The sequence below is a fragment of the Phoxinus phoxinus genome, assembly GCF_949152265.1.
Source record: "Phoxinus phoxinus genome assembly, chromosome: 1".
In the NCBI taxonomy this organism is placed as follows: domain Eukaryota; kingdom Metazoa; phylum Chordata; class Actinopteri; order Cypriniformes; family Leuciscidae; genus Phoxinus; species Phoxinus phoxinus.
Genome location: NC_136876.1, coordinates 43,649,744 through 43,665,067, shown reverse-complemented (window position 1 = coordinate 43,665,067; position 15,324 = coordinate 43,649,744). Strand labels below are relative to the sequence as shown.

The 15,324-nt window shown below is 38.2% G+C and overlaps 1 protein-coding gene across 2 annotated transcripts in view; it reads right to left on the bottom strand.

Annotated features, from left to right (window-relative positions):
• pitpnc1a (phosphatidylinositol transfer protein cytoplasmic 1a) overlaps positions 1-14,445 on the bottom strand; it is a 112,328-nt gene extending 97,883 nt beyond the window's left edge. For both annotated transcript variants that reach the window (XM_079624005.1, XM_079624004.1), the window contains exon 1: positions 13,763-14,445. In XM_079624005.1, coding sequence (XP_079480131.1) covers positions 13,763-13,810 — 48 coding nt within the window. In that variant the 5' untranslated portion in view covers positions 13,811-14,445. The remainder of the gene's footprint in view (positions 1-13,762) is intronic.
• Positions 14,446-15,324: the final 879 nt, after the last annotated feature.

Here is a 15,324-nt window from a genome sequence, read left to right as displayed (position 1 = left end):
GTAAAAAAAAAAGGCTAAATGTTGTTGACTGATTCAAGGTTGAAGGAACACACATTCAGTCATATGAACATACAGTACTACATTTATACTCCTTTTAATGTTACCCTTTAATATTTCACACATACTTTAAGGCAAGTTGAGTCATGCACTTGTACAGATAACTCCGTTTCCTCCGCTATATTTCAGATGCATTTTGTCAATATAAATGTTTTATTCAGTACTGTAAAGTGCGGATGTTTTCTGTGGATTGTGCGCAAAAACACCCAAAAAATTTTTATTTAATTGTCGATTATTTCCATTATCAATTATTATTGATTGGTGGCAGCAGCCCTAATTGATTCATAAATTAATTATTTTCCATTTTTAATATGTAACATGATTGTCAACAGTTACAATATAAATTACGGCTAATTAAAAAAAAAAAATCATCACAATTGAAATGAAAGGTCAAGTTGACTGCATTGCATTGTGCAATCTTGTATTTTGCTCAATTCAGCAGAAGTTAAAATTAAAACAGAAGTAATTAAAGTAATTAATTACTTTAAAAAAGTTATTACAGCAAATAATTAAAACAGAAAATTGATTACATCCATACAGAAAATGGATTCTAAAACGCACAACATTCATACTGCGTACAGCAGAACTATTGCAAGTAGTACAAGTAATAGTAAGTAATACGGTAGTACACTATTCTGAATAGAGCAGTAAACGATTAAATGGCACCTATTATGACATTTAAAATGTTCCTAATGTTGTTTAGGGAGTCCCCAACAACAGTTTTACATGCATGCAATGACCAAAAACACTTTTGTTGTCGTATAATATGCATTTATTTTTACCTGATTTGCTCACCGACTCCAAAATGATTCGTTCAACGACTCATTTTTCAAACCCCTCCTTTGCGCGACGCTAATCTGCGTTGATTGGTGAGATGACCCAGCAGTGTTTACAAAGATAATACTTATTGTTTAACACGGAGTACAATGATGCTTTTATCAATTAAATCGTGTTATAATAATGATTATAGTCCACTGCTTTGTAGTTTGTAGTAAAAAACTAAAAATAAGATAAAGAATGTAATGTTATGTTAGCGAGCATAGCCCAGAGTTCATATTGTAAAAGCACAATCAGTCTTTGTTTGCGTTAGCCCGATGCATAAACATAACGTTTTTACAAAAATAAAAAAAATAAAATGTAGTTACGTTACTACGAGGTATTACTCTATTCTTTAAGACAACTCCGAAAACAACGACAAACACTTCACATATCTCATTATACAATTGTCATTGAAGACCTAGAAGCTAAACGGTGCTTACACAACAAACAAAATAATTATTAAGCATGCTACATAAAACATAAAAGCAACAATTATTAATAACACTTACAGGTTGTGATACGGAGGAGGAAGCTGATGCAAATACACTTGGAACTGAACCTTCCTTCAATATCAGCCGGCTCGCGAATCCAAGTTTGAGTGCATTTAAGTTGGTAAAGCAATCGTCTTCAAAATGGCGCGAACAAAGCACAAGGCTCGGACTATACTTCTGTGGTATAGTTGTATATATGAATTGTAGCCACTTAGTCTTCAAATGCTCCTCCTTGGGCAGATGAAAAAAGTTGGCTTTTGAGCCGCACTTCAGAACACAGCGTCTCGTCGCCATGATATTTTCCCTGGCCTTGGAGCGCAATAAGTGGGCGTATCGTATTCAAATAACTTGACAAGTTGACGTCATCTAGTCAGAGAAAAAGCTTCGGTCTTCTAACGATTCATAAAAATGAATCGGAGTCGACTCTTACTTTTGAAAGACAATAACTTTATATATGGTGCACTTTCATACTTCAAACTTTGCAGGATGTTTTTGTTCACTTAGATCTATGTTACACACTACATGAAAGGTACATTTCAAAATTCCATAATAGGTGCCCTTTAATCACTATTAATCGCATCCAAAATAAAAGTTTGTGTTTACATAATATGTGTGTGTGTGTTGTGTATAATTATTTTGTATATATAAATACACACACATGCATGTATACATTTAAGAAAAATTTGTTATTTATATATAAAATAGTTCTATTTATATATAATATAAAAATATATATGCAGTATATAAATGCAAATATTTCTCAAATATATACATGTGTGTATTTATATATACAAAATAATTATACACAATACACACACATATATTATGTAAACAACAAATTTTATTTTGGATGCGATTCATCGCGATTAATCATTTACAGCCCTAATTCTGAACATAGCCAAGGACAGAGGTTCCTACCAATCAAATACTACAAAGATACATGCATGTTTCATGGCTTTTGTTTCATTTCTTTGACCTCCAAATTCAAGCATTTCAAATATTACGCCAATACATTTTGAATTGCATTAGCACGCAAAGTTTTGTGGCAAACCATACACGTGATACGGGTCGAGTGCTTTGTATTCTGTGCTGTAGGCGTTCCTCCATTAAACAAACAGCACCTCATTACCAGTGCCATTCTTAACACAAGCATCATCTTCAAGCTCTCAATGGTGCTTTTCTATCACTGCCAATGACATCAGTTTGGCCCTCAATCCTTCACACCTCATAAAATCAGTCTGCGCCTCAGGCTGCTTGTGTCCAATCTCAGCTCCAGCTCTAGTTTGTGACGTGAATCTGAATCCATGGCAGATGGTGAAGGAATCTTCTTGAGAAATGTGAGTTCACAGAGGCCGTCAGTATATCTGAATGCATACAGCGATCACAGGTGAATAAGGTTTTAAAATTAGGAACATTGAAGGTGAGCCAGAATAAAATTTGATCCTGATAACGGCATAAATAATTAAAAATACTCTTGTTATTTTTTGTCCTACAGAAACGAGTAATGCATCATTACAAAGGGTCTACATTTATTTGTGTATACTCACAACAACAAAACTTTGTGCTTTTGTAAAATAAATAAAGCAAACAGTGTGTGCTTTCTGCAGTCTCTTCTTTATCGAACGCGTCACAAAAATTAACTTTTTCTCATATATGTATTTCTATGTATGTATGTCTGTATGCATCTCAAATGTATTTTCTCCTTGAACCAAAAACGCGGTTTGAAATCGCTGGTGTTTCTGACGTCACAAACTACCTTGTAACCAATCAGATCAATGCGTGATCGTCAACCAGTGGATCTCTGAGCTGGTGCGAGTGAGTGGAGGCGGGGGTCATTTGCATATTCATAGAACCGCGTATATAAATGAGGATGAAATTTGGACTCTGTGTACACACATGCTCTTTGAGACAATGACCATAGACCTGCATGATATGACTGTCAGACAAGAACGGTTTGACCTAAAAATATCAAAATTGAAACTACTGCGGAAAAAAAGACACCTACATCTTGGATGCCCATGAGGTAAGCTAAAACATACCAACATTTGATTTCAAAGTGAACTATCCCTTTAAGTCGAAAACAAATAATCCCTTTTTGTAATCTGTATGAAACCAATGACAGGTAAAATCTTTCCCGTCTGAGTTCATTATCTTTAATGTGGCCACACCCTCTCATTCATACAGTAATCGTCCATGTGAGGCACACAAACCTGTAAACACCCCTAACCACCTCGATAAACAAAGCATCAAGCCTCGTCAGGCTTATCTACTTTTCATCGACTTTGGAAGACAACGCTGTGAGGAATAAGCCTTTAATTTACCTCAGAAGACTAGTTTACTAGGCTAGTTGAACTATTGAGATGGTCCTCACTGCAGAACACGAAACCTACCCCTAAACCTACCAATCTCCACCCCCTGATCCCTAAACCCACCCCTAAACCTACCAATCTCCACCCCCTGATCTCTAAACCCACCCCTAAACCTACCAATCTCCACCCCCTGATCCCTAAACCCACCCCTAAACCTACCAATCTCCACCCCCTGATCTCTAAACCCACCCCTAAACCTACCAATCTCCACCCCCTGATCTCTAAACCCACCCCTAAACCTACCAATCTCCACCCCCTGATCTCTAAACCCACCCCTAAACCTACCAATCTCCACCCCCTGATCTCTAAACCTACCAATCTCCACCCCCTGATCTCTAAACCTACCAATCTCCACCCCCTGATCTCTAAACCTACCAAATATCCACCCCCTGATCCCTAAACCCACCCCTAAACCTACCAATCTCCAGCCCCTGATCCCTAAACCCACCCCTAAACCTACCAATCTCCACCCCCTGATCCCTAAACCCACCCCTAAACCTACCAATCTCCACCCCCTGATCTCTAAACCCACCCCTAAACCTACCAATCTCACCCCTTAGATCTGGATCCAACTCCGCCCCCTGGATCTCGTGTACTGCAGTGAGGTGCTACTGGAACTATTGCCAAACAAAAATGTGTGAAATTGACTGAAACATGTTCAAATATGAAATCTGCCATATTGGCAGGTAGACAACCTTTTATTACCAAATGTCTAGAATCTAGTTTTTATGCCCTTTATAAAACACAGCACATGATCATCTTGCCGTCTTTGGTGTTGTCAGGAAACTATAAATTCAGATGAGTGTTACCTATGCGTTGTTAAAGTACAGTCGTGTTTTAAGCATCAGGGATTGTCCAGACGCTTTCTTCTCAACATGCCCTGTGTGACAGGCTATATTTGCCTTTGCACTGCCACTAATGTTCCCCACTTTCATCTGTAACCTTTGTGCTCCTGTCAGGGTGCCAGTGGGCAGACCTCAAACGGGCTTTAGGGTTATATACTTCTCACAGGGAACCACTGAGAAATTATCTTGGCTGCCAGGAGTTGGCCGACCGATGGAAACTTTACCGTTAAAAGAACGTGACGTATGACGAACATGAAACGCTGGACTGTGATCCGATCCACTAGCCATGTGCTCACCAGCAAGGTTTGTGGGACCTCAAAAAAAAAGCCTCAACATTAAGGTCCGCAAGAGCTCTTTCATAATACAACAAAAGCCAGCTGTCTACCTCTCTGACCTTCAATTTACTGCAGGCTCAAGGGCCACGGCCAGCTAATAAATATATATATATATAGAGATGATCTTCCTCTGGAGCAGTATCTGATACAGTTAGGTAAAAAGGTCAAATCAGTTCATCAGAAGTGAAATGGTCAGTGAATTAATCCATGGGGATTTAAAAATCGTTTCCTCATTCCCCATTACCCCCATCTCTCAATACTTTCCTGATGCTCTCATTTCTAATAAGGAGCAAATGCCCCAAACCAAAAAAACACAATTTATGAAAGGAATAGTTCATCCAAAAATGAAAATGTCTTGATTATTTACATACCCCCAGGCCATCCAAGATGCATCTACTTTCTTCCCTTAAGCCCGAGAGAAATTAAGGTTTTTAAGGAAAACATTACAGGATTTTTCTCTAGCTTATGCAAGTGAACAATGGATCACTTTATTACATTTTTGACTGTCCAAAATTCATTACTTTCACTTTGGGAAGGTCACGCTTGACATAGGCGGCAAAATCCACCCAATTGTTTACAAGTGTGGAGAAGGTGCGGTCCAAAAGTTGAATGGTCGTCGTTGTATATTAGTATGTGTGTCAGTTTATTGTTAAAAAAATGGCCCGTTCATGTGTGTATCCTAGATGCTGGACTAATGACAAAAGGCCAAGGGCAGTTCTTCCCAATGTGCAAACATCACGCAAGAGGTCATGAACTCAACCGTCTTGTTGACGAACATTGCAGAGCTGGAATAAGGTGTACATAAAAAATAAAAATAAAACAAATCAGAAAATTACTGATTGTTTCGCTAGAGAAGACCCTTATTTGTTGGCTGGGGTCATATGGATAAATCCTAAATATGAATTTTAAACAGTCAAAAATTAACTACGGTGATCCCTGTTGTTTTTGTCTTACCCTGATTCACTATAGTACCGTAATTTCCAGAGTATAAGTCGCATCAGTCAAAAACTGCATCATGAAGAGGATCATGAAGGGAAAAAAACATAAGTCGCACCGGACTATAAGTCGCATTTATTTAGAAATGTATTTCACAAAATCCAAGACCAAGAACAGACATTTAATCTGGAAAGGCAAGTTATTCAGCTACACAATAGCACACAGAACAACAGCTGAATAGGTGTCCGGTGTGTTAGCGTAACACATTAACAGTTATTCAGCTACACAATAGCATAAAGAACATATACCTGGGAGGCTGAATAGACTAAATTAACATTAGCCAGCGAGTCCAACAAGTTACCGGTAAGCAAGTTCACCAAGCTCCCAATCTCACTCCACACATCACTGAATACATTGAACTCTTCCTCGGTGTCGCTTCTGAACAACTCCGCCAACTAGAGCGCCCTCTCGCGGCTGTAGACGGTAATGTTTTCTCTTGGTTCATCTCAGTCAGTATTAATTAATTTTGATATATAAGTCGCACCTGACTAAGTCGCAGGACCAGTCAAATAGAAATGTTGTAAAAGAACAGGCGAGTAAGTTATTTTATTGAACAGATAAAGTACCACGTTGCTCTCTAACAGAGTTCATTGTGAAGCATTATCTATTGTGAAGGGTCATTTCATTATGGTTGTTGTAGCGCTGTCTTGGAACTTATTTTCAAGGAAGTACAGTGTCCATTAATTGGTAAAGCTACAGTAACGTCTTCAGCTAGTCAGCTTGAGAACCTTTCCATCTAAACCAGTTATATCTCTTAAGCCTAGTGGTGAATGTTTTATGAGCAGTGGGACAATCTCTCTCTCTCTTTTTGTTACCCCATTCATTCACAGTCCTGCAGAGCCGAAGCACAACTAAAATTATGTTCTTCGTTTTTTAATTGCATTATTGCATTATTTTAATATCATGTGCGTTACCACAATGATGTTATGTATTTTTATGTATGACAGAGTGCAACTTCTGTATATTTAGTAGGCTATTTCTATTAGTATCTAGTCAAGTCATAATTGTGATTAACTTGGAGTCATCATGTGGCTTTCTCTTTATCACCAGTGTTTCTTAAGATAGATGTCAGTAGGGTTGGGAATCGCGAGAGGTATCACAATACTTAAGCCACGATACTATATTATTGCGTTTTTTGATATTTGACATTGATATTGCGATAACCTTTTTTCAACTGCAAAGGTCTCCGAAGGGAAACTTTGTCCACATATATTTGATCTAATAAGATAAAGTTCTTAGTCTGTTCATTTCACATCTTCATATCCATCTCCTTCATCCCTTCCTTGTTCAATATTTTCCTTCTTCGTATATTAGAAAGTAAAAAAAAATAAAAAATAAATAAAAATTGTAATGTGGTATACTACAATTCTTTAATTTATTGAAATATAAGGGGGTTTACTGTAACTTTAGCTTCAGTCTGTAAAACTGAGAATTTTGCTACAGTACATTTTTTACTGTAAAGTTCTGGCAACAACAGTTGACATTTTTACAAGCCTCATGAACAGGGGGAAAATAAGTATCAGAGGAGCCATCTAACCCTTTCAGTCCATCCTCTTACATTTGACATGAGCCGTCCATTACATGTAGCCAACACAACCGAGCATATCTTCACAGTGAGTACAGAAAAGCGTGTCAGGTTTTGTCAGGTCTCGGTCTTCTTTGAAACACCGCCGACAGCCTGCAGTAATGGATTTAGATCAGAGTAATCACTTTAGATGTTTCCAGCTCGACCTATGAGCTTCTAAAACTATTTAGAATAAATTTACTGTGAGCTGAAGCTATGATACGTTACAAAAGAAACACATATATATATATATATATATATATATATATACATATATATATATAACACATGCTGGAAAAGACGTTTCAATGAAAAGAACCTGAACACAAAAGGTCTGATTATGACCAGAGCTTTAAGAAGTGCATGCAATATAAATATTTTAATAAGATATATAGGATTAGAAATGTTTAATTTTTCCAAATAAATAGATTACGATACACAGAAAAAATGTAGAGATTCACAAAATTAAAATTGACAAATAAAGAGAATGAGATCCACAAATGTGACCCTGGACCACAAAACCAGTCACGAGTCGCACGGGTAGGCTATATTTGTGGCAATAGCCAACAATACATTGTATGGGTCAAAATTATAGATTTTTCTTTTATGCCAGAAATCATTAGGATATTAAAGGGCACCTATTATGACATTTAACATGTTCCTAATGTTGTTTTGGGAGTCCCCAACAACAGTTTTACATGCATGCAATGACAAAAAACACTTTTGTTGTCGTATAATATGCATTTATTTTTACCTGATTTGCTCACCGACTCCCAAATGAATCGTTCAACGACTCATTTTTCCAAACCCCTCCTTTGAAAAAACATGCCACGATTAATCAGGGCAATCTGTTATCTAATTGGCTCGAGTAGACGGTGGGTGGATTCTATGCATCAGGTGTTGATTGGATAGAGGCATATATATATACACTAGATGTCGCCTTGGCTACGGCAGTTCATTGGAACGAATGCGTCAATAGAGCCGCCATCATGGAACAGGGGAGCCCCTCCTCCTGATGCATCAGCGTCAATGTAGGCAAAGGTCTAACGGAAATAAAATACGATTTTCTAGTTTTTTTGGTTCGTTCCAACGGTCAGACATTTATCATTGAGTCCAGAGAAAATTAAAAAAAAAATTTTTTAAAAACATTCTTCCTAGTTCAGATTTTGTTCGTGTGAACATTCAAAAGCAGCACAAAAGTCCGGCATCATCCATGAATTCGGAGTACAGGTGGAGATAGCAGCGTTACCTAGCTACTTCCTATGACAAGACCCTGTTCCAAGATGGCGGCGGTTTTGACGCATGCGTAGAACCACAAAGCGACATCTAGTTTATGGGACAAACCATGTACAAATTCACAAGTCGACACCATTGCTGAGTATTTTCTCCTTAAAACTGCAGTGAACCAAATCGCTGGTGTTTCTGACGTCACGAACTACCTTGTAACCAATCAGGTCAACGTGTGATCGTCAACAAGTGGATCTCTGAGCTGGTGTGAGTGAGTGGAGGCGGGGCTCATTTGCATATTCATAGAACTGCGTATTCTTACTGAGGCAAGGGTGTAGAGTTACATTACAGCTATTTTAAGGGATTAAACATTTAAATATGTAATTTTGGTGGTCAAAGATGAGTTTTAAGGGATAAAATTATTGACCACAGTGGGACTTTAAGCAGGCAAAATGATTGGAGTCACCCGAGAAAGACTTTTCATTTTCACAGGAAAATCTGACAAATATGAGTCACGTCGTCAAACAAAAATAACAAACACGTGCATGGATGATTAGGTCACAATGAGATAAATAATATGCATTTATAGATAGGTTGATTTTTATTTCATGCTGACTTTAAGCGAAACATCACATGCCTCCCCTTGAGTAGAGTACATGCTTTCAAACCACATGAACAGAGAAGCAACATAAACAACCCTTTGCCAAGTGAAGTAAAATCTTCAAGCTCCTTTATGCCCTAGATAAGTGAAGAATCATCTGTTCAGGGTCTCTGGTGAAAGTTATTACAATCCATTATCAAGGCGGCCTTGAGTTTCAGCTGAAAATGTCCAATTAATGCAAAGAAAATGTGTTTGCTTTCACTTGTGAAAGCTCCTGGGCTTCAGCTGGTCACGGCTCAATTTCTCACCTAATTAAGACGTTACTATTTTTATTACATAGTTGAGGTTCAACTATTGATGCAGTTTACCATTAAACATAACTGGCACACAACAGAAATGTCACTAGTCAATATCCTATATGTTTTCTCCTAATCAGCAATGAGATTTAAATGGTTTCCCAAGTTTCCTCACACTTCGTACTTTTTCTTATTTCATTATTTTCAACTGAAGAAATCGACTTTCAATTTCAATTGATAGCATGAAAAGTAATTTACAAATGGCAAATTTGAGCATTTATTATTGTAGATTAATATCACATTTACAGTAGGCTGTGTCACGATTGAGTTATTTGTGAACTGAGGGTGTGTTTACACGACACCGTTTTCAACTAAAAACGTAAAACTTTGTATGCGTTTTGGCCGGTCATTTACACGACAACAGCAAAAACAAAAACGCAAATCTCTGAAGACAACGACATCATGCACATGTGTATAACGTGTTCAGTCTATAGTGTTGCATCGCCATCTACTGGCCTGGCAGCAGAATACAGCGTTTTTAGTCGTTTTCGCGGATCCGTGTGAATGGGGATCGGTTTGACAATGGAGTCGTCTGTACGCGGGAAAACTCAAAGGTTAAACGTCTCCGTTTTAAGCGTACCGTTGTCATGTAAACGCACCCTAAATCTGTGGTAAAACAACTGTATGAAAATGCTTGATTGTGAAAATGTGTCTGCTACTTCAACTATAAATACCCAGTGTTGGGGAAAGTTACTTTTAAAAGTAATGCATTTCAATATTGCATTACTAGGCTACTCCCTAAGAAAGCAACTAATATTGTTACTTGGTTACTTTTTTAGGGAAAGTAATGGGTTACCAAGTAATTTTTGCTTATGGCTGAATTGACCCTTCGCAGGGAGCTTGATTGACAGGTGATCTGACCAATCATACTACACCATCCGCCATTTTGTCCAACAAAGCAGTCAGGAGAGTTAGTAGATTAACATGGGAGGATTTGAACTTGAAAAACGAAGTGTACTGACGCCTTTCCGCGGTTAAAACAACATTCCTTCTGATGTTCATTCATGTTTATTTGATGCTATGAATGAACTAGAAGGAAGAGATGATCGGTTAATGTATCAGACACATTAAAGAGCCACAAAATTATTGTTTATTGTTTAAATTTCTTTTTAAAAATGACCAAATATGAAAGGTGAGACTTAATATGTTTAATATCAAAAGTAACCGAAAAGTAACCTGGTCTGTCCTGTCTGTCAGTGTGTTGTCAGTGTCCTCTCTGCTCCACGATGTGTTTTTCACTGCGTGAGAACATGGTGTGTGTGTGTGAGAGCGGCGTAGCTTGTCGGATATAGCAACAGTAACTAAGGGGGGCGGGTCTTTGCGAACGGTCAATTTGATCATTGAAGGTCAGCAGCACCAAAGACAGACATTGGTAAATAAAGTGAGATTAAATACATAAAGTACACGTGTGTTATTTAACATCTTTAATTACTGCAGGTTAGCATAATATTCGGAGTGTGCGTTTGACCGTTTTTATATGAAGTATATGAAAAAAGAAATCACATCATCTAGGAAGATGATAAAACTAAACACTGGAATTTGAAAGGAAATCTCAGGAGAATCGCTCACATGATATTATCACTTCGCTCATGCAAGTCATTTTTCCAGCATCCCACCACAAATGATTATCTATCAATAATTAATTAAGTCTGACTTAGAGGTTTTTATCGCTCGAGAACGTGCAAACTCAAGGACCTCTAAACGCTTGCTCCTTGCACGCATACATAGAGGGTATCAACAACACGCGACACAAGTTAGTCACACTTGTTTCCAAGAGCCAAGAAAATGCGGTGATGTAAGAGTCATTTGACCTGTAATCATGCTCTCGGCTCACTAACCCCTCAAGAGACCTTTAATTGATCAAACAGATTTTAACTAGCGGTCTCAGCCGTTGCCAGGTAAATCAATCATCCATAGCGCTTGCGGATGGCTTTCCCCTCTTATTAAAACACACACACACAAACTAATTGTTTTAAAATGATACGTTATACCTCTCCCTCTGGGAAATAATTTGGGGTTTCGCTTACTCTGTTTACAGTAAGCAAAAGGACCTCGATTTATTAAGCGCCGATGTTAATGATGCAGTTTAACATGGCGCTTCCGTGAACACAAAACACATCTGTGGTTGTGTCAGTCAGCAGATGGGCTGCAAAAGCACAAAGCCACGTACAGTGCGGATAGATATGATATTCTCTGCTCTCCATTCAATTACAGTTACAATCAGTCAGTCCATTTGAGATGCAGATGTATGCGCATAAGCATCTGCTACTATATTGGTGCCATAGGAGTTAGTGGGGAACAGGAATTGTCTTGATATTAGTTCGAAAATGCTTAGGTCACATCGCAATCATTGAGATGATGCTTCTAATATTTTCCCATGATGAAGACATTATGATTAGCACACTTACCTAATATTACACACACACATTTACTTTTCACCGTTAAGACTTTTCATTCTATCCGCTAAACAAATCTAGGTACACTTTTTTGCCACTGAAATGAAATGACTGAGAAAATGTATATATTTTATGTAGATTTAAAGGCCCTCTGAAGTGCCTTGAAACGTGCAGCATTGTTTAATTAATGTTGACATAATTTCCACTGAAACAGGAAGACAGGGCGGGACATATTGAACAGCTCCTCCCCTTTTTTTAAAATAACCAATAGCATTTTGTTTACATCACATCTCTGCAAAGCTGTTAAACTCTGTAAAGCCGCAGTTTCCTCCTAATATCGCTTTAAAATACAGATATCTGTGCAGAATTCAAATGGGTCTGTTACGTTTTCTGTTCTGCGCCGACTCGATCATATGATCCGCTCATGATCGTGCCTCTGGACCGTGTTCACGTGACACTAACGTGAAACCAGACTTCATTCGCCCCGATGGAAAGCATATTTACACTGTCTGAATCGTTCCCTATCCCCTATATAGTGCACTATGTGCCCTTCACTATATAAAACATCGTAAATGTGTGAACAAGTGACAGATTTCAGCCGCAGCTTCACTATTTATAGTGTAGGGGGCGGAGCTTCAGATTCTAGAGAGCATTTGATTGGACAGAAAATCTGACGAGAAGCTGAAGTGCAGCGTGATGTCATTAAAATCACTGATCCAAATTGGCGGAAGTGAGAGACGACGTTTTGAACGTTTATCTTCTCGATGCAAATTTTGTCATTGTTTTGGAGCAGACGAGCTTATAGATAACAGTAAGGCTAACATATTCACACTAAAAGCATCAATTTTGATTTCATGTGGACTTTAAGTTTATGTATATCATACTGAAACAGGAGGTTGAGACATAAACAGCTTTTTTTATTGCCAATAAGTTAATTTTGTCAACTTTTAGGAGTGCACTAGCATACATATGACCTCCATTTTATCAGACTAAAACCACAAAGCTCCAAGTTTGATTTTATTTGTGCGTTCAGCCATTTCTAATGTCCCATTTCCAATTGATTGTCTAGGCAGATTTTAAAGTACAAGTCGTTATTGGTTATGATGTTAGGGTTTGCATTAGTGGATCCCAACAAACCAATGTAATGCAGTCCAAATTGAGTCAATCGTTCATTTACGTTATGAGATAAAAGATCATGTCAGTCTGTATCAAGATGGTGTTTTCAATTACATGAATGATACTGGTCTGAAAGAGGTCCATTATGTGTAAATATCTCGTTGTAAAAACATTGCCCATCCAAATGACTGTAATGAACAGTTTATCAAAGTAATCATCTTGTTTTCCAATTAAAAAGTGCATTGAAACGATGTCAACCCAACCCCACACTAAATGAGTAACTCCAATCCCGGCCAAACAGTGATGGGAATGGGAAGTTCCACAGCACCACCAAGTGGATTTAACTATGGATTTCTGCACTGTATCTCCGGGAGAGAGGGAAAAGTTGCAAACAATAAAACTGGTGTAAACTCAATTCAAATAAACGATAATGCCATTTGAAAGCACATTAACTACAATAAAAGTCATTGGGGTGAATTTTCCAACGAGTCACTGGATATATTGAATTGACCGTTTTTCATATATTCCCAAGATTTCACCATTCGAGATATATAGTGATCAATCGCGAGATATAAACTTAGTGCACTTACCTCTTCCACGGTTAGTGGCATACATATTCGGTATTCCTTCACCAACATCTTCCTCTCCTTATGATTCCCACGCTAGATCGAGTGCCAGTGATCATCTAAATCAATTGAGCCATCTGGTGATGCATGCAACTACGAGTTGTCACATAGAAAGATGGAAAATATCAGTGCACTTCTGGAGAAACGCTCTCGCCGTTGTGTTTGCAGTGAACGTTCGCGCGCGGCTTGTGTTGTTGTAATGAATTCACTCTTGGAATTTGCAGATGCTCGTGCGTTGTTTTTACGCGCAGGGAAACACGCCAGAAATCCAGCGGAGAAGACGATTGTCGCAGCGTCCCGGTGTTTTTAAACTTTAAAATGAAGCGGATCTGCGCTCTCGTCTTCTTTAATGAACCGCTGCGTCCCGTGCACCTGTCCCGTCCCGCTCCAACACAGATGATATAGCGTTGATCTGAGTAAATGTCAATGTAAACACGGCGCACCTGGAGTTATTGCATTGCTTTCCTCTTCTAATCTAGTGAGAGATATCGTGCAGATGTCGTTTACTCCGCAGCGCTAACGCGGGATGGTAAGTTGGCAAGGAGAAAGACACACTCTCACTGTTGGTGTGTGTGTGTGTGGCGCAACGCATCACAATGTTTTCATCGATCAATAACGCCTTCAACCGAAAGGCGGCGCTAGTGACTGTAAACATCACACAGCAGCCGCAGCAATAAACCCAGCGAAAAAGAGTTTGTTTGCGTTTAAGTTTGTGTCACGTATATGTCTTGTGATATAACATGCAAGGATACTGTGACAAACATAAATAAATGAATATCACTATTTAGTAATATAAAATAAAAAATGGGATTTAGAGTTGTTTTATTCGCTTTGGTACTTTTTTCACACAAGGTGTACATCTTCAAAACTCTTAGTAGCCTACACAAATCTAAACTGATCACACTTAACACAGCTAGTCATATGTTACTTTTAAACCCTGACCTCATCACATTTCAGTCCACATAATAATTGTTTCAAACACAAGATTATTGTAATAATATGTAGGAGAACGTTTGGTTTAATCACTGAAACACAACATTGTGATCTTATTTCGGTTTAGTGCTTTTAACCATCAGTTCATTCAACAGCAAACAATGCAAGATACATGTTTCAAATCAGCCTTGTTCCTGAAAAAAATACAGTAACCGGCTAGTTGCCACATTAGAAAATACATAAGAGTGTTATTAAAAGGTGTGATGAAGTTATGAAACTGTCATGAGGTTTTGTGCTAGAGGGTTTTTGTGTGTGTGTGTGTGTGTGTGTGTGTGTGTGTGCTGGGAACAAATGTTCCCACACATGACTGAAACGTATAGTTCTCCTTTATAAGGGGGAGTTACAGTGATGTCAGTCTCTACCATGGTCATCTGTTTACGGTATCACATGCCATACATACGTTACTGTTATGCAAAATGGTCTATTTGATGACATCTTTCTCCCTGATGCATCTCTGATCAATATGATGCTTATAGTCATTGACTGTTTCCTCTCCCTTGTACTCTAGCCTGCATGCTCTGTTCACAAATGGC